We start from the raw sequence: 27,327 nt of genomic DNA on the forward strand, positions 1-27,327 counted from the left end.
GTGACGCCCATTGTGGTCTTCTACCTCTGTAGCCCACCTGCCCCAAGGTTAAGTATGTTATGTTCAGAGATGGTTATTTGAGTTACTGTTGCCTGTACCAGTATGCCCTTTCTCCTCTATCTACTTACATCAACAAGGCCTTTTCTTTCATACACTCTTTTGGACCATTCTCAGCAAACCCTGGAGATGATTGTGCATGAAAATCCCCCAAATCAGCAGTTTCTCAAATTCACCAACCTGTCTGGTACCAACAACCATACTATGTTCAAAGTGGAAGAGGCTGTGGAACGCCCTTCCCGACCATCTGCCCCATCCCACAGACTGCAGAGGCTTTTAAACGTGACCTGAAAACTCACCCTTTTTAAGAAAGCTTATAGCTAAATATATATTTTATATACTCTGTTTTCAAATATATTTAAAAAAAAAAATGTTCATGTTTTATTTTTTTGCTCTGTACCACTTTGAGATTACAAAATATAAAGTGCATTATAAATAAAATTGTTATTATTATTATTATTATTATTATTATTATTATTATTATTAAAGTCACTTAAATACCCTTTCTTAAATCCCCTTTCTTCCTCATTCTGATGCTCAGTTTGAGCTTCAGTAAGTCACCTTGCCTAAATACATCGAGTTGCTGTAATGTAATTGTCCCATTAGTCATTTTAGTTACAAAGCAATTTAAGAGGTATCTAACAAAGTTGCAGGTGAGTGTATACTGACTCACTTGACGTGCATTTCTCCCTCAAACACCAGGAAACTGGACCATATTACACCGGTCATGAAATCGCTTACACTGGCTTCCAGTGAGTCAAAGGATAGAGTTTAAAATCTTCCTGCTGGTCTACAAAGCACTGACTGGTCTTGGACCAAAATACATGCTTGATCTGTTAGTTCCCTATGAAGCTCCCAGACCCCTGAGGTTCATGTGGATCTGGTTTGTTGTGGTTCCCAAGAACCAGAACCAAGCAAGGTGAGGCAGCGTTCAGTTATTCTGCTCCTCACCGGTGGAACAAACTTCCTGTAGACCTGAGGTCTGCTCCAACTGTCAGCTCCTTTAAATCAGGATAAAAACAATACTGTTTACTGAAGCTTAGTCTTAAATTAAATACTTACCTGCTGTACTCTACTGCCCTTACTTTTTAACAACTTGTGCTTTATATTATTTTACCTCTTTTCTTATCATTTCATTTTATTTGTTATTTACTGTTTAATTGTGTCTTGCCGCTTTTAATGTTGATGTAAAGCACTTTGAATCACCTTGTGTTGAATTGTGCTATACTGGACTGTCTCAGAAAATTTGAATATTGTGGTTTTCTGTAATGCAATTACAAAAACAAAAATGTCATACATTCTGGATTCATTACAAACCAACTGAAATATTGCAAGCCTTTTATTATTTTGATTTTGCTGATCATGGCTTACAGCTTAAGAAGACTCAAATATCCTATCTCAAAAAATTGTAATATTCTGGGAATCTTAATCTTAAACCTGTAAACCATAATAAGCAATATTAAAATAATAAAAGGCTTGCAATATTTCAGTTGATTTGTAATGAATCCAGAATGTATGACAATTTTATAGTTTTTTTAATTGCATTACAGAAAATAAAGAACTTTATCAAAATATTCAAATTTTCTGAGACAGTCCTGTACAAATAAACTTCCCTTGCCTTTCTTTGCCTCATGCTTCTGCACCTCATTTCAGCCTGAAAGACAAAACTCAGGGACGTTTAACTACGACATTGTTACCGCCCTCTTCTTGTGCGCATGCGCATTCAAGCAGGCGCTGTCAAACCGCAGAAACGAAACCATTCGTGTGAAAAAACTGCCTCATGAAGTTGTGACCGAGCAGGTAAATAAACGTCCTCTTTTTGCCTTATTTCATACTATCTAGACTCCTCACCAACAGTTGCGGTAACAAGCATCTCCGTGCTCATAAATGAACTTTTGGAGTTGGGGGAAGAGCCGTGTAGCCGCAGCTAGTGAGCTGGATCCACCTGACAACCTTTCACGTGATTCCAACTACAGCAGCCCAAACACGCCAGGGAAACAAGCTCATGATGTGTTTTTGTTTGCAGGTAGATTTTCCATCCGTGGGCTCTCGGCTAGGGGCTTGTTGAACAAGAAAAACTCATAAAAAACATGTTTGGGAAGAAGAAAAGAGCACCTATGCCCAAAGGCCAGGGCGCCGCTGCGGCCAAGCAGGTAACAACATCAACAACATCAACAACTCTGAAGTATTAATATGTGTTTTTCCTGTGTCAGCTCCTCAAACCTCTACATGTGTGCTCGTAGATGGGTCTGTTTGTAGACATGGACCCCGAGGAGATGATGATGGGCATGGATGAGGATCTGGAGGCTGAACTTGCTGCAATTACTGGAAATAAAGCTGCTGCTGGAGGAAGAGCCAAGCCCAAGGGCAGGAGTGAGTAAAGGGTTTTATTTTATCCAGTACTGGAGTTGAGGGGGGATGGCATCCCCCCCCCCCTGAAATATAAACGGTCAAAATCATCCCCCCTTTCCATCCCTTATGTCATTTCATCAATGAAGATGGTTTTACTGCTATTTCAACATTTAGTCATCACCAGAAAAATAACTTATTTGATAATTTTCACCTGTTTCAAGTAAATTTTCACTTGAAATAAGTAGGAAAATCTGCCAGTGGGACAAGATTTATCTTCTCAATATAAGCAAAAAAATCTTGTTCCACTGGCAGATTTTTCTACTTATTTTAAGTGAAAATCTACTTGAAACAGGTGGAAATTGTTGTTTTTTCCAGTGATGAGTCTTGTTAAGAGATTTTTTTTACTAAAATGAGACATTTTAACTAGAAATAAGACAAATATTCTTGTTAAGATTTTGAGTTTTTGCAGTGATCCATTTTACTTATCCTGTGAAGGACAGAGTCATATTGATAAGTTCAGAAAACTGTTTTTTATTTTTGTGTTTTGATGTATTTGATGTAAGCCCAGTGGATATTTAAAGCTTACAGAAGGCTGCATTTAACTGCTGCTATGTCATTCCTGCAGTATTTCTGCAGGTGTTTTGGTCAGTGCTATTATTTGTAATATATTATATTATTTGTAATTGGCACAAATTATCTGTCCCGATATGATAAAATCCACCATCCCCCCTGATTTTTTTTTTACAACTTGAGTACTGGTTATATCTGCTTGAGTATTGAATCCACTGACTGCAGGGATTATTCTGTTTCCTGAGGTCGCCACAATAATCAGTACTACAGAAAATACATTATTTTTGAGGCTGAACCTGAGAGCTGTGGATGTGATTGACAGCTTGGCAAACTTATGAACACAGAATCTGTAATATTATTAACTGGGGAGTGGTAGTCTAGTGGCTATGGATGTGGGCTTGGGCCGGGAGGAAAAGGGCTTCAAGCCACAGAATGGTAACCAAGATGAACCGCCTTGAGCCTCTGAGCAACGCCTAATTGCTCCCCAGGTGAAATGGTGAGTTTGTTCTCTCAGATGTAAGTCACTCTGGATAAAAGCGTCTGGTAAATGACAGTCGATTTGATGTTGATCTCTTTTAGTAGATTTGAGATTTAACATTTATTATGTTTAGTGATGCATGGTACTCAAAATTGAAGCTAAAACCAATAATCGTTTTTTACCTACTACTGCCTTGCTGATACAGATAACTGATAAATAAAAGGTTTTTATACGTAATATTATCATTATTACATATACACTCCAGTTTGTGCTCACAAGAGGATAAAGAAAATCTAAGATGCAGTGGTAAAAAAGCTAATACTTTAGTAGCCCAAGTGTAAGAGTAAACAACTGTCTTGGCTCTTGAAATTAACTTTTTTGTGAGTAAGGTACCGCAATAATTCATAGACAATACAAAAAAAAAAAAACTGCTGGGATGCTACAGTATATATCAAAATTTGATGTATATCATCCCCCCAGTTTTTTTTATAGCCAACTGGTTAAAAAAAAAGTATACAGTGTCTACCCACAGTTGGATTTGCATGAACCTAATATATTAGGATTCACAAAACTCAAATGGTCTGTGGTCAGGTGCCGTATAATAAAAAAACAAAACAATTTCACAATTTTTATTACTTTATTAGATCAATTTATGACGTTTGATTCATTTACAGGAATGATAAAAATTTGTGATTTTCCTTCCACATAAACCAATAATTTATCGGCTTATACATATGTTGCATCCCTACTTGTAACGCAGAGGCTGTAATATTGATAAACATTTATGTATGAGTTTAGTAATTGTGGCAAAGAAATCTAGTAATTCGGAGAATTAAACTATTATTTTCACTTCCTGGGCTCATAGCATTTTTTAATCACCTCATTAGTTATTTTAGGAAAGTATAATATGTGTTTAAACTGGTTCCAGATTGTTGTCACTCCTGTTTTTCCTGTTGTTTAAACCGTTTATGATTTTGGTGAATTTTGAGCCTGGTTGTTTTGTTTTGTTCAGTCACTACACTGTCGCCTTTGACATCACTGCTACTCTGTCATGTGATTCTGGCTGTTCATCACATGAATACATGACAGCATTGTTGTGTTGCAGGCCCCCTGCCCATGGAAGACATCGCAAGAATGGCTGACGATTGTATGAGAGATCTGGATGAGGATGACGACGATGACAACGTTGAAGATGATGAAGATCTGTTGGTTAGTGCTTCTTTATATTGATAAGTCATTCATCCACGCTAGGGTTTCCCTTGTCTAAGTGTGCAATAATCCCAAAGCCACATGAGTGTAATGTGCGTGTAATTAAAAGTCGGTGCTATCTTAACTGTTCTGTATCTTAACAAAAATTGAATATATTAACAAGAGCTGATATACAAGATAGCAGCAAAATATGTGTTAAAATTTGGAAAATAATGTGATAATGCAAAGTTAAGTATTTTATGACTTAAAGGATTATTTAAAAAAAAATTCTGTACAAGGTACTGATTTAAAAAAAATACACGGCTAAAAACACTTTGTTTCAAGAAAATTATAAGACCATTTTGCTAGTTTGAAGAATTCTGGTCGAGAACATTTTACTTACCCATTCGGCTGAGATATTTTTGCTTAAAATAGATTTCAAGAAGATACATTTATGAATACAAGGCTTATTTCTAGAGGGGCTGTTTTTGCAGTGTAGTACTGGACCAAAGGTTTTATCAAATTTTGGACATCATGAAAACAAAACACTGCCTTTCGGCTAAAATTTAAATTAAAAGCTGCTACATCCAAATGAAAAATTATTTCTGCATGTGCATCAGTAACAAAAATTAAAATAAACCATAGTTTAAAGGTTAATCTTGTCATATAATTCATTTCCAAGATTATTGTAGTTGTAACATTTTTGGGTCCTCAAATATATCATTCAGTCATTTTTAGCTAAAAAGACAATTTTTTTTTCCCACAAAAGTGCACTTTCTATTGACTCAATGGAAGACGAGCAGAATTGCTGATCATTCATGTGCATCTGAGCAGATGCAAGGATAAATATGAGGATGTTTTGCACTGGAGCTCTTCCTCTTAATCGGCTCCAGGGACATAACTCACTCTTATTTTCCTCCACAAATGTTGTCTCTCGATAGTTTAATTTGTCAGATAGCCAAACAGAAGTCGACACTGATGTTTGGAAACTCTTCTCAGTCGTACTGGTTTGAAATTCACAAATACTGTACACAAACAAAGTTGGCTGTTAATCAGTGTTCATCTTCTCCTCGCCAGGCTGAACTCCAGGAAGTGGTGGGTGAGGAGGAAGCTGAGGATGCGGTAACAATTTCCTCTATATCCTCTGCCACCGCTGAATCTTCTCAAGCAGAACAGCCAGAGTCCCCAGCTGCACAGGTACAATACAGTCTGTCTGACACCACCAACATACATGACAAATGGCAAAAAATGTTCTTTCACAAAAATGAAAGGACATTTTATCCTCCTTTTTTGCCTCTTGCTTACAAAATCGGTCACTTAATTTTACTATTTTCAAGCAATGGCTGGATACTTGACTGCGTAACGGTCGTCTAGATGCACGTGAGGTAATTATCTCACTGATACATTTAATTTAAATCTAATTTATTTGACCTACTAGGAATGTTTATTGGATTTTTGTTCCAAATAGACAATTTAAAAACAGAAAAAAAACAGGCACAGAAATTGGCGATGGCATTTAATTTTCTTGTGATATCTCAGCCACACAGTTTACTTTCTCAGCTCATACATACGGGATGATTTCTTCACAAGCACGTGTTTTTATTGTTGTTTGTGGGCGTGAAGCAGCGGGAAGTGAAGGTCTCCTCAGCAGCACCTGGCAGCCTCCAACATACCATCGAAGAGCGAGTGGCTATGTACAGGACAGCGCTGCAAAATGCCAAGACTGCAGGGGAGACGTCCAAAGCCAGGAGATACGACCGCGGCCTCAAGGTTGGTGGCGAGGATGCGGCTTAATGTAAAAGCCACACATTTGCAGCAGATATACTAATTTAAGTATTAGGATAAAATATTGTACTCATTTCAATAGTTACATCCCTTTTACTGTAAGATTTAAAAAGACATCAATTCAATTTAGCCATTATTTGTTCATGCTGTTGTTGTTTAACAAACTACAAAAATATCTAGACAATTGTTTGTCTCTGTTCAGGCCCCTGGCACACTGCTTGTAGGGTGTTTGATAAGAATAACGTTCTCTCTCTGTGATTATCACATTGTTAGGACATTTTATACTTGTATGGTAGGAGCTGTATATTAGTCTTGATCAGTTATAACTGAAAAAAATTTGCAGGCTGCACAAAATGCAGCTGCTCACTTGCTGACGGGGAAAAAACACAATATGATCATATCACTCCTGTTCTGGCCTCCTTACACTGGCTCCCTGTCTGTTTCAGGATCCAGTTCAAACTTTTATTACATGTTTTTAACTGTCTTTTAAAGGCTTGGCTCCACCCTGCTTGTGTGAACTTGTAAATCCTCGTACTCCATCAGGGCTCTGAGGTCTGCTAGCCAGCTGCTCCTGGATGCTCCCAGATCAAGACTAAAATAGACTCTGGAACAGTTTACCTTTTTTGATAGGAGTACTGCTAATCGCTAATGGATCATTTTAAATTTGTCATCAAAAATGTTAACATTTTTTTGGCTTCTTTTAATCCCAGTTGAACAAATTGTCAGGGTTTATAATCATGCAAACACTGTTTAACAATTGACATTGTTTGTTTTATCTGTCCATTTGTGCAGCACTTCAGTCAACTCCTTGTGCACCTGTTAGGGCTAACAAACCCTGATGGCATAAATCATTTATACTTGGACAACAAGTTAATATTAATGAATATTTCAGGGCAGTTAATAAAGCTATAGAGATAATTGAGCAAACAAAATTGTGACCCCTTGAAAGAAATTGCAGGAAACCAGCCAACTTTTCAGGATCTCTGAAGAAAGAAAAAGTTAAAATACCATGTACAATGTACTGATATCTTTTGTAGTTTTATCTTTTTTTATGTTTTTAATTATCCAAAGACTATCATTTCAGTTTTATTTAATATATTTTATAAGTTGATGAAATCATTTTTTTCTCAGGTTTGATTAATTGTATTTTTAATTACTGAACAGTGAACACACTTCATTACCATCTTTCAAATGAATCCTGAAAAGTAAAGTTATCGTAGACGTTTTTACTCATTCAGCACTTCTTAAGGAACTGTTTGGGATTTTAGGTGTGAGATGCAATTATACATTTAATAATTCCAACTGTTGCTGTTTTCTTTCTGCAGACACTTGAGTCCATGCTCGCGGCTGTGAAAAGAGGGAGACCTGTAAACGAAGCAGAGATCCCTCCACCTGTCGCCACTGGAGCACCCAGCGCTGCCCCTCGGCCCCCTGTTCCTGCGAGGCCCCCTGTTCCCGCGAGGCCTCCTCCCCCGGTACCGTCGCCTCCTGAAAGGACTCGGCAGGAGCAGTCGGACGCTGCATCTCCACCTGACATTATTACACCCAACAGTGAAGAGGAGCAGTCTTCCTCTGCTACACTCACTCCGAGCAGCCTCCCATCGCCTGAGGAGCTCACTAAGGAAGCTGCAGACGTCACACAGACCACCCAGGCAGATGGTACATTTCTTTCAATATTAAATACCCGTTTTTGGTCCATAAGTGGCAACGATGTACATAAACACTTTTTTTATTAAACACATTCTTAATAGATTATATTGTAGTTTATTTCATAATGGACCATTTCCAATTAATGTAGTTATTGTGGCTGTATAAAGCACGGTCCGTCCACCTATAACACTAAGATTTCTAGAAAAATACACGTATATTTGGGATACTTGGAGTTAGTTTGGCACAACCTTCAAAAAATTTGAATTTTCTATTTATTGTCAGCTTTTTTTGGTATGGGCAGTTAAAGTTTGTTAAGTTATTTGTATGTCTGACAGGCTCATGTGGTTAAAGGAGGATTGTGTAATGTGAAACCAAAAGTTAAACTCATACTCCACACTCCAATCAAAATTGGGGCAGTAAAGTCAGTTGGTCCACCCTCGTGTAAGAAACGGGAAAATGCACAGTCCCTCCGTGCAAATCCTAGAATCAAAAACACAGAATCAGTAATCAAGAGATTAAAATCTCTAACCTAGAGTGCAATAACTTCTTTCTTAGTTGCACTTCTTCTTTTTGCGGTTGCACTTCTGAAACCAATCTACTGTGTCTGCTGTCTACATCTGTTTATATAGTCGTCTCTGTAGTCCACCAACTAAACATGTATCAGTCATATGTACGCAGAACTCTTAGTTCTCCTGCTCACGGATAATTAATACTAATATATATTGTCTTTTGTACCTTTGACAATATATATGTGCCTCTCTCGCTGTTCTTCATTCTCTTTTCCTGTAATACCTGGCTGGCCTTCGGCAGAAGGGTCCCCCTTATGAGCCAGGTCCCAATCAAGGTTTCTTCCCTTATCAGGGGAATAAAGGGATAAAGGTTTTTCTTGCCACTGTTTGGGTTAAGGCTTTTCTCCCACTAGGGGAGTTTTTACCTGCCATTGTTTATGTAATACCGTATTGTCCCGAATATAAGACGACCCCGATTATAAGACAACCCCCTCTTTTTCAAGACTCAAGTTTGAAGAAAGACTTTTTGAACACCAAATTCAATTTTTATACAGAAAATAATTACAGTACATCTGAAACCAATGATCATAACAATATATTCGAGAGAAAAAGCATGTTATTTTGACTATTTGAAATCATTATCTTGAAGTTTGCATCATAACTTCTCCTCAGCTGCCGGTTTACCTGCCGAACTTCCACCCTCTTTTCTCCAGATTGTCACTACGTTTCTCCACTTTCTGTTATCTCTTCTCTTATTTTCTTCTCTTTTCGTTCTTATACTATTTTTTTTTAATTTTTCTTCTTCGTGACAGGGGTTGGCTTTGGCCTGGGGAGTTAAGTTCAGCATTCGCTTTAAAGATATCTGGCGCCATCTAGCGTCTAGACCCCGAATGTAAGACGACCCCCACTTTTCAGTCTTATTTCAAAGCAAAAAACACCGTCTTATATTCAGGCCAATACGGTAATGGCTCATGTTCTGGGTCTCTGGAAAGTGCCTTGAGACAACTTGTATTGTAATAGAGGCTAAATAAATGAAATGACATTGAATTGAAATGATATCTCCATGTTGCTCGTTACCGCCACACATGGCAGAAACTGGTATTACAAGGCTGGACAGACCGACGCTAGTTATTTAGCACACGGTAGATATCTCAGCAGCCAAACACATAGTCATCACTTTCGTGACATGACTGCACTTATATCTTCCCACTTTCTTGGTGATTCTAGGTTATTTTGGGATGTTTTAACCTACACTCTTACACCTCGCTCCTTAGAGTACAGACCCTCTAAACAGAGACTAGGACTTGACTGAAATGTATCAATAGATGTATAGGCTTGTGTACTGCTACCTGTGTTGTAGTTGTTATATCCAAAGTAACCAGCAGATTTAAAATGAAACCTCTAAATGTTGAATTTAGCACCTTTTACCCCAGCAACTTTTATGCTTTAAAAACAGCCCTCCACAGAATATCTTCTTCCTTATACGACTTCTTTAATTTCAGTTCTCAGTCTTTATTTCACTGTTCATTCACATGCTCATGCATTTAATCAGGAATTATTAATAACATGACACACATATTCCTCATTTGTTTCTTGCCAGCTTTCCGGGTTGGAAGTTGCAGATGAATTTTAAGGGTTAAGACAAAGTAGCTGTCTTATAGCGTCTTAATATGTGATGAATGAGGCCTTTCACTGTGGTATTTGTCCTATGACTCAACAGTGAGCGAGGCGTCCAAGACGATGCTTTTGGAGAGGCAGAAGGGATACAAGTTGGCAGCTCTGAGAGCCAAGAAGCAAGGAGATATGGATCAAGCTAAGCTTTACTTCAAGACCAGCAAGGTGAGTTAAATGCCTTTTATAAGCTGTTGCTTAAAAACAAGGTGGTTTTTTGTGTGTTAAAATCAGTCTCCTTAAATTGCATTTGAGGGAAATGTAGTTAATTATTCATCAGTTGAATCATGTGTAGCTTTATAGATGGATGAAAACAACAAAGATACAATATTTAAAACCCAATAAAATGGTTCTGATTGTATTATTATTATTATTATTTTATTATTACTATTTCAAATCTATAGTGGATATTTATATGAAATATTACTTATCATTTAAGAAGCAATATAGCTGCATTGTTGCATAACATAAGAAGCTAACAAAAAGATTTTGTAGAGCAGAGCAAATTTAATCAACAGGTATGCTTCCACAGATGCATTTGTGATAAAAACACTGCAGTTATGTTTCTGATCTCATGCCTTGTATAAGTATTGCAAAAAAAAATATGAATTTCACTTTTAAATATAATCTCATCATCTTCTCTGATATACAGGACTGTCTCAGAAAATTAGAATATTGTGATTTTCTGTAATGCAGTTACAAAAACAAAAATGTCATACATTCTGGATTCATTACAAATCAACTGAAATATTGCAAGCTTTTTATTATTTTAATATTGCTGATCATGGCTTACAGCTTAAGAAAACTCAAATATCCTATCTCAAAAAATTTGAATATTCTGGGAATCTTCATCTTAAACTGTAAGCCATAATCAGCAATATTAAAATAATAAAAGGCTTGCAATATTTCAGTTGATTTGTAATGAATCCAGAATGTATGACATTTTTTTTTTTATTATTGCATTACAGAAAATAAAGAACTTTATCACAATATTCTAATTTTCTGAGACAGTCCTGTATAACAGACATCACAGGACTTAACCCAATTAAGGATGTTTTTATGCTTATTGTATGTATTATTGTAGTAATAATAATAGTAATTGTATATAGTGTATACAAATATAGATGGTGAATGTTGGTTTGGTGTTTATTGTCTTGAGTGTGTGGGTTTTGTTTTCTGACTGAGAGATTTTTCTGGGAAGAATGCAAAACATGCAAAACTTGCGGATGTCCACAAAGAGCATCATTATGCCTTTTGTTTTTTTTTCTCTTGTGCAGAGGTTCGATGCAGTGATTGAGGCGTTGGAAAAAGGACAAGCAGTTGACCTCAGCGGCCTTCCACCACCTCTGGAACAAGGTCAGGAAAGCGGGAATCAGATAACACATTTGGCTTTTATAAAGATGCAATCTACTTGAATAGGAAAACATAGCCTGTTAGACATCAGAAGTTCAGTCAGCCTGTTTAGAATCAGTTTCTTTCTAACATTAAGTAGGACTTAGGTTAGAAACCCAGCATGGGTCATCAATGTTCTCAGAAGGACCATCCTTACGCCTCTGTGTATGTAAATCCAGCAGCCGTATGAGATGTAACTGGTTGTTGTGTACAGCTCAGTTGATGGTGTGTTTTATGTCGTAGGTGCAGGAGGAAGCTCCGCTCCAGGGAACAAATCTTCCTCCGGGCAAAACACACAGCCTGCTCAACCAGTTGCAGCTGCTCAAGGTTAAAATCCGTTTCAAATTCAAAATGTATATGTATTTCCTTGTATTGTTGTTATTACCAAACTCAGATCTAGTCGTGCCAGACTCGCGTTGTTGCCGATAAGTTAAACAGACACATGAACACTCAATGGCCACTTAATTAACTACAACCGGTATATCCAATCCACTTTGATTAAAAAGTGCATATTCTGCCTTTTTTGTTTATTTAAAAAAATATATTTTTACTTTCAACAGATCAAATTTATCTTAAACTGGCACGTACTTACTTTTTGGGGTATCCGGTTGTCATTTTAGGGGGAGCATGTTTTGAAAGAGCAGTCGTACCAGGAGTTTGCAGAGGTTTTCTTTTTTCTTGAAATGATTGCACCATCAGATTTGTCTGCTAAACCTGAAGTGCATAAACCACACATCAGTCTTTTTTACTAAACAACAGGTGTTTTGATGAAGCATTTATGCTTTTGAGAAAAGAATTTAAAGTCTTTGTAAAATGTAACTTGGCTTTAAGCGCTCTGATGCAGTTTCTGTCATCTGCTTTATTTCTGGCAAAAGCTGAATCATCTAAAACAATATCCAGACCTTTTAGTAAACTAGCTGATATTGAGATGATGATTTAATTTGTGTGTTGTTTTTTTGGCGATTTCAGTAGAAATAATTGCAATTGGACTCGTCTTATAACCCCATAAAGTCAAATTAAAATTTTTTTAAGATCCTGGTTAATGACAGAATGTTAGCTGAACTGATAGCATGTACATCAGTTACTTCTCTACATGTTTTCTTTAATGCTGATGATCAGATATTACCATGGTAACACAGTTCAAGCTTTCTAGTGAAACAGCATTCAGTTGAAAGCTAATTTTCAGATTAAAAACAAAACTTTTTCTTTCACTTTTTCAGCCCCGGCTGCCCCATCGGCGCCTTCAGCTCCCAAAGACGTGCTGGAGGCTCTCGAACAGAGACGAGCCAAGTACGTGGAGGCGTCCGCTCAGGCCAAAGCCAGCGGAGACGACCGAAAGGCCCGAATGCATGACCGTATCGCCAAGGTACAAAAAAAATAAAGACTTCCTTCCTTCTTAACCAAAAACCTTTAAGTCAACTTTGCCTTTCTACGTGATCCTTTCTTTACTGTGTCTGTCTGTCTCCCTGAAAAAGACCTTTAACAACCTTTTCATTGACTCTCTTGCAGCAATATCAGAGTGCCATTCGAACTCACAAAGCAGGAAAAGCCGTGAACTTTGATGAGCTGCCAGTTCCCCCTGGTAAGGATCAGGTTTTTCTTGTATTGCTAACTTGCATCAGGCAGTCAGATCAAATACTTCTTTGGGCAACCTCCTGACATGAATAAAGAAAAAGAGTGATGGATTATTAATAAGTTCTTACTTTGGTCCAATTGTCTCTTTTGGTGGTTGCAGCATTTTATGCTTTATTCAACAATAGTAGGGAAAGAAAAGGTGTAATAAGTTCAGCCCTTCCATGGTTTTGAGAAACAGTCAACTTCCCACTGTTTTTATTTATTTATTTTTTTTAATGCTTGTTAATCTGTGATTTCTGGACATGATGCATTCAGTGGGTGTTGCCTTCTGAGTGAAGCTTCCCAGAACTTGAACCCCAGACTGTGAATCAGGCCAGATGTCTGAGGACTTAAACTCTCTGTACATGTGGTACCGTTGAACCAGCTGGGCTCCCGGCAGGCTGTTTTCCATGTTTTCAGTGTGCCAGAAAGAAGAAAAACGGTATCATGAAATATTTAAGATTTTGTTACGGAGGCCACAGCCCTTTGTGCTTCAGTATTTGACCCTTTAGAGGTCAGAAAAGATCCAGAAATTTGACAAATATGGATGCACCGATCTGTCCTGTTAGGATTCTTATTTACTCCTAAATGATTGTGGAAATATATGGTTTAAAAGTGTTCTACCTCCATATATTTGCCTACATAAAAAGGGATTTGGATTATAGGTTTTCTTATTTATTCATCATAAGCTTAGGTTTAATCTCTGTGGAATATAAAGTTTGAAGTAAATCTCGAACTTGTCATTTAGGCTTTCCTCCAATCCCCGGCCAGAAGGTGGAAGGAGCTGAGCAAGGGTTTATTGCTGCTCTGGAGGCAGCCAACAAACTCGCTTCTACTGATGTTTCTGAAGAGGGGGGTGAAGAAGAGGAGAAGGATGAAGAGGTGAGCTATAGTCTTCACCACAGGCTATAATATTTATAGTCTTCATAGCTAACACTCCACAAAATGTGTCTCTTGTAGTCAAAGCCTGCCGTTCCACAAAAGCCCAAAAAGCTCATGCTAGACGTCCCAACGGCAGGTCAGGGACAAAAAACCTCTCCATCACCTTCCCCTGAAAGAGCAGCTCAGAGGGAGGGACTGTCACCAACAGGTCAGTCCCCAAAAGCACCCGAAAACACACACGTCCTCCAACACAATAGTCACTTTAGAGCAGGGGTGTCAAATGTGCGGCCCGCGGGCCACATGCGACCGAGAGAGATTTTCATACGGCCCGACAGAAGTTTCCAACGCAAAAAACTGCAATGTTAATTTACTAAAAAGGAAGGCATAAATAATTGCCATGAATCGCAGCATATCCGATAATATATTTCTTCTACAAATCCATCGTTATTTCACAAATAGAGCAGTTTTCGACATTTTTTTAGTTTTCTAGAATGCATTTGCGGATTTTATTTATTTGTAGACGGTCGTTTATTTTTATTAACTGACTACTATTATATATTTTCGCAGGAAAAATATCACTGCTAAAAAAAGATGATAGAAGATATTTATTCGGAGAATTTCAGTTTCGAATACGAGGATAGTGACAAAGTAAAACAGTTAAAAGAGAAGTGCTGACTTTTTCGGCACACTGGTGTAAATATCCGCACCAATTTTTAAAAATAAATACACTTAATTGTACTGGAAAAATTTCTAAATCACAAAGAAACACTCTAGGATGTAATTAGAAAGATTTTGCTTTTACGGTAATTACATTTCCTATAAAAAAGCGAAATATAAAAATAAACATACATGTTTCTGTTTATCTTTGTAAAATGATATTAAAAGTATCTTACATAATTTGAAAAAAAACGAGAAATTTCAAGAAAAGATCCTGAAGAAATATATTTTACATAATTAGAGTGTAAACAAAGTGCATATTTCCTTTTAAAATTAACTAAACTGATATTGGATTAGATAACAATAGTAAAAAAAAAAGAATTAGAGAAAAGATTTTCTGCACCGTTTTTGTTATTTTGAGCGTGTGGCCCGCGAGAAAAAAATTGGTCAAATCCGGCCCGCCAAGCAAAATGAGTTTGACGCCCCTGCTTTAGAGAGACCCAAGTCTGCTGACGTCCTCTTAGATGTGTTTCTGCTTTTAAGACAGACAGACAAATGGATGCGGTACTTCTGGCTGTCGATGTCTACATGAAAACATCTGTGGTCAGCTTACTTTGGATTTTGTGTTTGTCTCCGTCAACCAGCTGTTCAGCAGCTGGAGTTCCTGGAGAGTCGGAAGAAGCAGTACATGAAGGCGGCTCTGCAGGCGAAGCAGAAGAACGACCTGGAGCAGGCAAAGGTTTTTCTCCGCACCGCAAAGGGCTTGGACCCCATGATCGAGGCGGCGCGCGGTGGAAAAACTGTGGATATCAGCACGGTGAGAAGACAATGGCTGCTCTTTTTCTTATTATTTAAATTAGATTTTGATAAATTAAAGCTGTATAAAAATGTGTAAGGGACATATCTTATGTGTTTGCATAAGTGAAATCGTTGCCATAAATATCTTGAGACTTTTTTTCTTTTTTGGTGTTTTTATTTAAGACTAGGTAGAATTTAGATATTTATAGGTTTTTATTTTTCAATTCAGATGAGAGCACATAGTTACTTGAGAAACTAGGAGTCAGGGTAATGTTGTTAAAAAGTTTAGCTTGTAAATGGCCTTCTTTGTGTCGTGTGAAGGTCCCGTCTCCTCCAGGTGACGAAGAGGATGACTTCATCCTGGTTCATCACAGCGACGTGCAGATTTCAGAGAAAGCGGAGCAGGTTTACACGCAGCTGGCCCACATCCTGAAAGAGCAGTACGAGGTAAAAATTTCTGCTGAATTAATAAAAAATAAATAAAAATACCCATATTCCTCAAATTCACTCTGTGTGGAAATTTCTCTTTTGATGTTTTGAAGTACATCTCTAGTGGGGAAAAATGTGGCCTACAAGACATGCCGGACTATCCTCACTCAGTATTGTCAGTGGCTTTGTGTGCCCCCTTGTGGTCAGAAGTGGTATTGCTACTGAGTGGTTTTTTTTGTGTTTATATTCAGATTATGTCATGAGCAGGATGAAAATGAATGCATCTTATGTTTTATGTAAAAAGAAAAAAAACAACAGAACAAACAGTTAAAGGAAACTAGGAACACTGTAAAAGATATGATACTAAAGATTACATAACATTTAAATAAATAAAATAATAAAAATTGTATTGTGTCAATAAACATCGTCGGACCTTAAGACACTGACACCAAAAAGACGCCCAGTCCAGCAGCTTTACTCTGACGTTTTCTGCTTGTGAACACAAATGTTGAAAACCGTTTTTCTTCTGGCTTTTATTTTAGAAATGCTTGACTCATTCCAAGCAGTTTACACATCTGGGGAACGTATCTGAAACAACCAAGTAAGCTCCATCCGTTTCTCACAACAAGGACATTTTACATTTGAATTGTGATCCTGATCAGGTCAACCGTAATGTAACATTAACATTAAGAGTAACATATGGCTGTGGATTAATCATACTTTTCTTTCAGGTTTGAGAAAATGGCAGAAAGTTGTAAGAAGAACATGGATATCCTGAAGCTCGCTCAGTCGAGGGGTCTGCCTCCTCCCAAGCACCACTTTGAGGAGAGATCATTTCACACCGTAAGGTGGGAGCATTTTTTTTTAAGATTGAAAGGTTTGTTTTTAGTCAGTTGTTAAGCTATTGAATATAAGTTATTGTCACTATTGACTATAAAAAACAAACAGAAACCTGTTGGAGGAGGATTACAGTTCCAGTACCAGCATAGGAAATACCCCCCTGCCATTGTGACAAAAGTATTGTATATGTGTATATATATATATATATATATATATATATATATATATATATAAATATAAATGGGCTCACAGTTTGTCTCTGTTACTCCAAAAGTCAGCACAGGAAGTTGTGCAATACTAAATTTCAACTCTGGTCCTGAGTCAGAAGGTGGAGACGTGTGTTGATGGACAGTTGGCTTTGTAGCATTATTTTTTTTTGCCCTTTTCAGCCTTATGTAAGGTTGCAGTTTCTAGAAGTGCCACGAAAGTCATTAAACGTGGGGAGGAGCAATCTTACTAAGTATTAAGGGAGGCATGTAGTGAAAAGGTAGGAGGGTCTTATGCAGTCACAGGGAAACGTGGAGGAACCTCAGGCAAAACGCTGGGGTTTGCTTTTCAGACATGAGAGAAATTCTTCAAATGAAGCCAGAAGGCCGCAGCGATGAGGGACAAAATAGTTGAATTCTTTTCCCTGGATGAGCGGCCTCTGTTCATCACTGAAGATGTTGGATTTTGCCAACCAGTAGATTTTCTCAGCCGCTTGACTGATTCGTCTCCACGTTTTCCTGTTTGGTTTTTTCCAGCGACGTCTGTTTCCTCAAAGTAGATATGAGGGCATGACATTTTTTGCTTTTTATCTCACTCTCTTGTTTCTTTCCATACTTTCCTTTCTAGAATATTTCCAGATCTGAGCAGCACTGACATGGTGGTTGTCATCGTGAAAGGCATGAATCTTCCTGCTCCCAGCGGTAAAAACATATATTTACACATGTTGATTGATTCTATAATACACAACAGAGGGGCAATCAAGTGTCTGCATCTTACTTAGAGTTGAATAATTTTACTTTCTTTTGTTTTTTTTGTTGCTTCAATTCCAGTTTTGAAGCCATGAAAACATGTTTTAACTTTTAATTACTTCTAAGAATGTTGAGAAGAAAAAAAAAGAAACTTTGTTGATCAACTTCGTTTTCCAGGAATCCAATCAAATGACCTGGATGCCTACATCAAATTTGACTTCCCTTACCCGAGCACGGTGAGCCCCGATATCTGTTGTGAACTCTTCACGGCAGGACGTTTGTTTTCAGACCAGTGACAGTTTTGTTTGTTTTTGTCGTGACCAGGAGCAGCCGCAGAGACACAAAACTACCGTTGTCAAGAACACTAACTCTCCAGGTAATCCATGAAGCCCGCTGTCACCCGGCTTGGGTGTGATTTTTGTTATTCTTGTCAGCAGTGTAAATGTTTTCATTGCAGATCTGGAGAAATAGTGAGTAGAAATTACTGCGAAAAAAAAATATTACTGAACCCTTTGTCTTAGGGCATCTTACCTCTTCAAAAACACAAATTAAGCCCAACCCTCCTGCAAGAAAAAACAACTTTATTAAAAATACATTGGGTCATGAACTTGGATTTCTAAGGATAAATATGGTATTTTAAACTTTGTCTTTAGCGATCAGACAGAATTTGCTTCATGTCCTTGTTGGATCTGTTTTCCAGAATACAACCAGAGCTTCATGCTGTCCATCAACCGTAACCACCGCGGCTTCAGGAGAGTGGTGACGTCTAAAGGACTGAAACTGGAGCTGCTGCACAAAGGGTGAGTCAGACGAGCAGCCGCTCAAAGCTGCTGTGATCGACCCCTTTACTGCCCCCTCAGGTTATTGGTGGACATTTGTGTCTGCTCTCATAACAACAGTACATTAAACAAACATTTCCTCACTTTTTCTACTCAAATCTTTTAGTCAACTTAAGCCCCAGTTGATAAAACCAAATATTGACTTATTTAAACAATTTTAAAACTTTGAATGCACGTGATGACATGATGGCACTTTAATTTTCTTTCTTTTAAAGGCTTAACTGTGTTATAGATTAATTTTATTTATTTATTTTTATTTTAGTGTCAGATTATAAACTTGCTACTGTTTCGAGGTATTTGAGGACGAAACTGTCAGATTTCACCCCCATTACAGCATTTTCTAAAATCTCACAGCTTTTAATGTAAGGGTTTAATTTGGGAGAAAATAAGTCAGATTTGTTATTTCTAAGGTGCATGAGTTTGCACTATTTTTCCAATATAAGACGATGTCTGAAAAACATATCATTTCTTAATGGTAAACCCAATATAAAAAAAACAAAACAACAAATTAAAATCAGTCTTTTATATTTTAAAGACTGATATTTTTAGAAAAAAATCCCAGCCCCCCAACATGTATTATATGGATACATTTTGTTAAATCTTTTTTTTTTTTAATCTAAATAAAAACAATGACATGATGTAATCAGATTGGCTTTTAAAGGGTTAAAATAATTTAAATGTTACAGTATTTTGCTAGTTTTGTTTAGGACTGAAGTTGAAAAAAAGAAGGGTAACAGAATATTAATTTGTAATGCTTTTACAGCAGTTTATGGAGAGGTAATTTTTTTCCACTAATGACCTGAAATGGTAGGAAATTTGTCCCAGGTGACTTTTGAGGTTTTTTCTTTTTATTCGTTTTTTTTTTTAAATATTTTCCACAAAAAAAGGTTTTTTACAAAAAGTCATAAGTTATGGAGTTACACAACCAAAATGGCCAAAAGTTGAGGGGGAAAAGAAAATAGTCAAAAAAAAGTCCCTAATGACTTAACAGGGGTAAGACATTTTTGGAATTTGTTTTTAAAACCGCTTCCTGACTTCACCACAGTCAAAACCTGTTACAATTTGATAAAAAGAAAGTTACAAAAAAACTGACCACAATTATGACCAATATTATGGGGTATGTAAGTAAGATAAGTAAAAAATTTGATCATTAGAAATTGTTTTGGCAGAAATGTGTCTTTTTTTGCAAGTAAAACAAAAATGTTCTTATCAAAGTTTCAACATGCTGCAATTTATCTATTTAGGAAAGATAGTAACATAAATTGTCACAGTAACAATGAAACCCCAAACTAGAAAGATAATATGTTAACTCACTCTTGTTAAACATGCTAAAAAAAGATTGTTGAGTGAATAAAAATGACTGAGTGTAGAATAGAAACCCAGAAAATGGAAATTTTCTGGGTTTGCTGTTAAGAAATCTAAAGTAACATGAATTGTAGGTAAAAATCCACCTGTTTGGACTAGTGTTGTTCAATAATCTCCCTCACCAGAGAGAAATGCGCTTTACGTCCTGATTTTACACACGCCGTCGCGTCATAACAACATAACATAACTGAAAAGTGCTGCTCTGTCGTCTCACAGAGGTTTCCTGCGGAGCGACAAGCCGATCGGGACTTCCCTTGTGAAGCTGGACAAACTGGAGACGCAGAGCGAGATCAGGGAGATCGTAGAGGTGAGCGTCGTTTGGTTGAATGAAGACGAGGAGAAACGTCACTAAAGCGAGTTAGGGATGGAGATGAACTAAACTAACAACTAAGTATTTATCACGCTGGTGTTTCCTCTGGCAGGTGATGGACGGCCGTAAGCACACAGGAGGTCGTGTGGAAGTGAAAGTGCAACTACGGGAGCCCCTGAGCGGTCAGGACATGCAGACGAGCACAGAGCGCTGGCTGGTGATCGACTCGTCACAGGTAATCCACATCAACCTGTGAGCTCCTGGTCACGTTTCATGATCGTACCAAGCAGAAGATCTGCTGCCTGCGGTCTGTAATCCGTCCTGCTGCCGCTGTGAAAGTCTCGCTTTATTTCTGTCTTCAAGGTCCATGTCTAGATGCTGCTGCCAAATGAATCACGAGATAAAGGTACATTTCTATTTATTAATTTTATTTTATTGAAAGACAAAAACATATTTGTCGTTTATGTGTAGTGTCTCACGTGTATTATTTCAGAGACATTTTTAATTAGCAAATTCAGTGTTAATTCTTTAATTTGTTATATAACGAGGTGCAACTATGAAAACTTTTAGCTTTCTGAATGGTAATCATATTTGTAGGTCAATTTTAGTAGCTTACACTTGATTTGGATGCGAGTCTCCTCAAGCCTCCATGCAAGATGATGTTTCTATTTATAGAAAATGTTGTCAAAGTGATTAAAATCAAAGATTTTCATGTTCTTACATCTAGTCAGTCTAAAATGCAACAAGCTGACAGAGGTGTCAAAAGTATTCACATTCATTACTCAGGTAGAAGTATAGATACTAGAGTTTAAAAATACTCCTGTAGAAGTTGAAGTATCATCTCAAGTTTTTTACTCAAGTAAAAGTATAAAAGTACTGGTTTCAAAACTACTTAAAGTATAAAAGTAAAAGTAATGTAAGGGGGAAAAAAGCCATTAAGGACAAAAGCCATTGAAAATGAATGCATCTTAGTATAATGCAAATATATTAAAGAACCATATATGAAGAAGATATATAGAAGATATGATGACTAGTTGCCTATAAGTATTGTAATGGTGCAAAAAGTCAAACTTCAGAGGCATGTTATCATTTATCCTAACCTTTATTGGAATGTACATCCAAGTTTAGTTGCAGGAATCTGAGAGCAATGGATGTAAGAACAAAACTGGACAAGAACATCAGTGCCACAACCACAACCAAATTCACTCTATCCGGATGGAGCAATTTAACTGGAGAGTTTTTTTTTAAAGGCCGAAATGAAATAGAGTAACGAGGCTGTTTTTAAAATGTAAGGAGTAAAAAGTACAGATAATTGCGTGAAAATGTAAGGAGTAAAAGTAAAAAGTCGTCTGAAAAATAATCACTCCAGTGAAGTATAGATAACCAAAATTTCTACTTAAGTAAGGTAACAAAGTATTTGTACTTTGTTACTCGACACCTCTGCAAGCTAATGATGTAATCAAGTAATTTGTTTTAACCTTCATATAAAAGTGTATGAAGGACCATGATTTTCAGTGTGTGTATCCATCCAGGATTGTCAATTAAGGTTTTGATGCATTTTACAAAAATTCTCAGCTCTTTTGAAAAGCTGTTTGTAACTTTTCACTGATACCATCTTTGTCTTATAGATGAAAAGGCACTCAATCAAAAACACTCAAGAAGAAAAGGAATAAGAGGTGGAGCAATGGTTTGGATCTGTCAAGGACGGTCAGTTTGGCCTGAACTGGTCTTTTGACCGCTTGAAACTTTTGCACATTTGCACGGCACACAGCAGTCCACCAGGGGGAGACGTGGAGCGAGTCCACTGCAGGCCTCTGGTTTGTGTAGGGAGACATCTTCATCTGAAGATGTGCTGAGGGATTGGTTACCAGGCATCAGGCAGACTTGAGGCCAACAAGCTGGAAAAAATAAATAAATCTTAAAATCAGATAAGAAAAATGACGGCAACGATAACGGCTAAACAGTTTCCTGTTGCGTACGTGGGGCTCCTGGAGGATGACGGTGTGTCCTCTGCTAACTATGAAGGCCTCGGTGTTGAGACCCTGAATCCTGCTGCCTGGTATAACTTTAGTTAGTATAATATATCAAAGAACCTGTACATATTCCTCATCTTATTACAGCTCTGGTATATAGAAATACACCTATGCACTAATACCAAAGTAATCAAAGTTGCTGTAGGATCCTGCAAATTTGAAATCGCCTTAGCTGCCAAACCTGTTACACTGACATGAGAGGTTCATGTGTTTCTGCAGGCTGTTGGGAGTTTTCACTGATTTCACACAACTAGTTTGGATTTAACTACTGGAATATAAGACGGGTGCAGCGTCACAGATGTTTTACGGAAATAATGATAATGCTACACGAGGTACGATTGCATTATTTCCAAAACCACACCTTTTTTTGTGTTTTGTTTTTTGTAGCACCTTGCATTTGGATCTATAGGAACGCCGGCGGCCACTGAACTGCACACTCGCCTCTGTGGTTTCAGCTGGGTTAGATCCTTTTATTTACTGAACATATATAACCTTCAGAATTGGTCTTTTCTCCGAAGGAAAATCCATCATAATATATGCAGATGTTGGGGAGGACGATAAAAGGAATTATTTATTGAGTAAATGTCTGAGCGGCGACTCCGTGTACTCAGGCAGGTTAATGGAAAATAGCTTAATTAACGAAAAAGAGTGACAAGGAGACTTCATGGACAGTTCTGAACTAAATTCATGCAAAAATAAAATTCAAATTTGACACAGGAAGTTTACATGTAACTAATTAAGTTTTGGGTGTTCTGTTAAGAACATTTAGAGCCTTAAAGTAAGTTGGTTAATGCTTTTAACTCTGCTTACAGCCATGCAAAGCTAAGATGACTTTACAGTAAGAAATGAAGCTACAATAGGAATATCAGTCTCACGTAATTCTCTACAAGAATGTGTGAAGACTTTTTAAACTATGCGCCGGTCTTCCCACGTGGTGGACGTGGACTGTTGGTCAGGAGTGTTTTTAAAGGGTCATTTCACTCAAGTTACAAAAAGGGGAGACAAAAGTCTGAATTTCTCACGCTTTGAAGCTAACCATCTCAGAAGTTTTTTTCTTTTAAACACATTTTTCCAGAAATATAAAGTTGTCTCTGGAGTTCAGACGGGCCAGACTTGCCAAGTCGTTTCCTCTTTGATGCAACGATTTAGTGTCTCCTCTGGGTTCAGCTTCGATTTTCAGGCGGTGGTATCAACTGACGCCGAAGCAGCTTCTTCTGGATGTCGTCGGATAGATATACAACCAGAAAAATGAAGCAGCAACCAGAACGGTGTGTGTAAAGCCCCCACACTATTGTGATTGGTTCGGTACATTGTGTACCAGTGGAAATGGCTGCCAATGGGAGGGATAACACATCTATTACAAGATAAACGAGCCGTCACCTGCAGTAGAAATAAAAGTGCTGGGATGTTCTCTGATTGAACTGACCCTTTAAGATTTTGAAGAAGCCATAATAAGACACTGAGCCAAGTGCATAAATCTCACCTTTCCTCGTGTTTACCTCAAACCTTTACCACGGTCACAACATTTCTTTGTTTTATTCTGTTTGAAAATTTTAAAACGGTCATTCTTCAGTTGTAATATTTCATTGACCTGTGTGTTTACAAACATCAGAGATGTCATGTTGTTTCCAGAAATGGCCTAAAATCACCTGTAACAGAATCTGACTGTTTTAATTGTTGACTGAAGATGCTGAACATTCTGACATTTACAATTAAATATCTTGTTTAAATTTGACTGCCAGTTATTTCATTTTCTCCAAGAAATACCTTCCTGCAAAGAAAAAAAAAAAAGAAGCCGTTTCAGATTTCTATAAGTTTTTATTTTACATATACTACATTTTTTTTTTTTTTTTTTTTTGGTTGGGGGGATAAAAGAAACATTTTCATAATGGTGTAAAGAAAAAAAAAGATGAACGTTTTGGACTTCTCAGACTAGTTTGCCTGATACTTTTTTCTTTTTTTTTAAAAAAGGGGGGAAATAAAGTCAATAATAGAACTAAATAAGCCACTTTTCATCCATACACTAGAGAATATATAAATGTTAAAATGCCATTTCTTGCTCATCACCATTTCAAGCTTGCTTCTGTTTGCATGCATTTTTATAAATTTTAATTAGTAACATTTTACAACTGAAAACAAAGCAAATGCTACTATTTCTGTCAAATTGCACCTTCTTTTTTAGTTGTTTTTTTTGATTAAGGACATATTGCACATAAGATAATGCCAGAGTAACAGAACAGGTAGTTAGAGAAATAACAGGAATAATCGTTCAGTTGCGGCTACAAGCACCAAAATTGGCACACATACTCATTAGGGGTTGCTCTTTTGATAAAACCATTGTGCCAACAAAAAAAAAAAAGATGGCAGCCTTTTTTCAAGATGGCCGCCATCGAATATACAGTAATATTGCATTTCGGAACAAAATCCAATAGGGTTGTCCTATTGGAATGACCTTGGCGTCAAATCATAACCTTTTCACTATGTAGATTCTAAATTTGGACCCATGGACTTACTCATTGGCTTCCTTGTACCATACATCAGTTCCAGAATCCTAATATTCTGCCAAAATATAGGTTTTTTGTTATGTTTGATCCCGGTAAAATGGATGGTAGTGTATAGCTTAGTATTTTTGGAGGTGTGTGTGTGTGTGGGGGGGGGGGGGTTCATTCATTGTTCATACTACGTATGAATCGGTACGTATGACTCAGTATGTACTGTAAGTATCATACTAAAATGCATGATTCATGGCGCTCTGCCAGGAGATGCTATCCCTGCTTCCAAAAGGGCTCCTGTCTGACCACTGTCCTGGAGTAGAGTTCCAATAGACTTCAGTCTCAATATGCAAGCCTCCGAACATTAGGACAAACTTGTCCTTACCATAGATTTCAGACCAGTGTCACTGGACCTGCTTGACTACTGCATATATTGACTGGTCAGCAGCACTCACTGGCACCTGGCCGGGGTTTAGTAATGTCACTATCTCCTTGATCTTGTCCATCACGTGCTTGATTCTAGCAACCGAGTGGGCCTGATCTCGCAGCAGAGGCAAGAATGATGTAATGCTGACCTCAAATGGCTTTCCTCTCTTCTGTGAAGCATGGTGGGGTGACCAAGTTACATCCACCGGCCCATCTGTTAAAATTACTTTCTCCAGCCACTCGTACTCCATTGCCAGATGTGGCCTCAGCAGACTGGTGTATGGGGGTGTCACACCACTCTGGGGAGGAGAGGGTTTCTTCTTGGTGAAGAAGGCCGGCCAGACATTGGTGAAGGTGTCTGGAAGTTCTGGAACTCTCTTCACTATCTCTTCTCTGAACTTCAGCTTTCCACAATCTTAACCTTTGTCTTCTTATGTTGGGTGCTGAAAAACAGAGATGATGGTTCCATGGAAAGAAGTGGTCGCTGTTGTTGCAGTGAGGTTGTGGTCTATGTTGTCCATGGCTGATGTTGTGAAAAGCCCTTTTCGCAGAACTGGTGTACAGACCACCCCGTCTTCCATGTACTTACTGACTGTTGCATCTCCCAGCTGTGCAGATATCTCTAGAACCCTGTTGTATGGAATGCTTATGCCATGCTCATTAAGCATGTCCACCAGCTTTTGCTTTCTGGTCTTTGCGTAGATGGACATCCCCATGTAAACAGGGAATGGGGTCTCTCTATTTTTGGAGTGTCTGTGAGTTGCACTTCCTTCTTTGTACTGTGTGTAGCAGTTGTACTGAAGCAGCTGAGCAATTGCTTGATCGGTGTTTGATGCACCAAACCTCAGCTGAGATTTGATGTCTGCTCTGTGTTCAAGAATGGCCACAAACTGAAGAGGACTGTGTGGAATGGCCTCCACAATGCAACTCTCATAGAAGGTTCCATCCAATGTGGACTTGTGGTCCAACATATGTCTTCGCAAAATGTTAGCTGCTTTGCTAAGAATAATAGCTTCACTATAATAGTCAGAGGCTTCTGACAAGACAAAGCCTACCTCTTTCTGGAAAGCCAAAAGAAGATCCCTTCCCTGCTTGTGAGCCTCCAACTCAGGTATTTCTGACAGCAGTTTTTCCTTCAGTCTTGTGGAGTTGACAGCAGGTGCATCAACACCCAGCTGTTTCAGGCGCTGGGCATACAGGTGAACTATGTCTGTAAGTCTGAAGACTGAAGGACCCTCACCAGATTTGGTGGTCTCCACTAGATATGTTACTAGCTCTGAGAATGCCTGTGGGTGGTCATCCTCTTTGGTTGCATGTTCCTTTTCCAGTCTCTTGGTGGCTCTGAGGTAGGACCTCTCTCTATTGTACAAGTCTACCAAGCATGCAGCATGGTATTGGAGCTCCTGTGCAACAACATCTTCACCGCTGAGTCTTGCAATAAGTTTTCCATCATTTAAAGTCCGGGCACATTCATTAACCCTCTTATTGAGATTCATTGTCATAGCTTTTCTGGTCTGTTCAGAGGATGTGAGTTCTTTGTCATATATGAAACACAATGAGCTTTGAATGCTGGTTCTGCTAAGCTTGGTCTGGTATTCCACTGGCTGAGCACTCTCTGCCTTAAGTTTTGAGGTTCTCACTCTTTCCAGTTTTGTTTTTTGTCAACATAGCATGACAACTTTGATGGTATTGAGCCTTGTTCCTCCTCAACGTATCTTCAATGCCACCACCTTCATCAAGTCTGTCTGGATCAACTTTAATAGGCATCTCATTCATTGCATGAAAGATGGGAATATTCATTGCAATCATCATGCCATTCTGATTGTCGTGCGTGTGGTGATGAGAGCTCATTACCATTTTTCTCTTGGCAAAGACAACACTTGCTCCAGTCAGTCAATTTAGGCAGTCCTGGATGTATATTTGCCATTTTGATTTGATTTTGATTAATCAAGATTTCACAGTGTGATGATGTGTATTTATTGAAACAAGGCCGAGGGGTTATCCTTTTACCACCATTATGCACAATAAGGTATG

General features: G+C 37.9%; 1 protein-coding gene across 1 annotated transcript; it reads left to right on the forward strand.

The window, feature by feature from the left end:
- The first annotated feature begins 1,771 nt into the window (after window positions 1–1,771).
- Window positions 1,772–24,110, forward strand: cc2d1b (coiled-coil and C2 domain containing 1B). The gene is made up of 26 exons (XM_061731793.1): window positions 1,772–1,857; window positions 2,084–2,210; window positions 2,301–2,430; window positions 4,563–4,666; window positions 5,723–5,842; window positions 6,269–6,415; window positions 7,756–8,089; window positions 10,310–10,428; window positions 11,538–11,616; window positions 11,896–11,979; window positions 12,873–13,018; window positions 13,162–13,234; window positions 14,015–14,148; window positions 14,227–14,356; window positions 15,450–15,622; window positions 15,925–16,050; window positions 16,575–16,633; window positions 16,764–16,880; window positions 17,707–17,780; window positions 18,006–18,064; window positions 18,153–18,204; window positions 18,529–18,628; window positions 20,249–20,339; window positions 20,455–20,577; window positions 20,706–20,748; window positions 21,971–24,110. Exons 2-25 carry the CDS (start codon window positions 2,148–2,150, stop codon window positions 20,715–20,717), a joined length of 2,649 nt encoding a protein of 882 aa, XP_061587777.1. The 5' UTR covers window positions 1,772–1,857; window positions 2,084–2,147; the 3' UTR covers window positions 20,718–20,748; window positions 21,971–24,110.
- The last annotated feature ends 3,217 nt before the right edge of the window (window positions 24,111–27,327 follow it).

The sequence above is a fragment of the Cololabis saira genome, chromosome 10 (assembly GCF_033807715.1).
Source record: "Cololabis saira isolate AMF1-May2022 chromosome 10, fColSai1.1, whole genome shotgun sequence".
Classification (NCBI taxonomy): domain Eukaryota; kingdom Metazoa; phylum Chordata; class Actinopteri; order Beloniformes; family Belonidae; genus Cololabis; species Cololabis saira.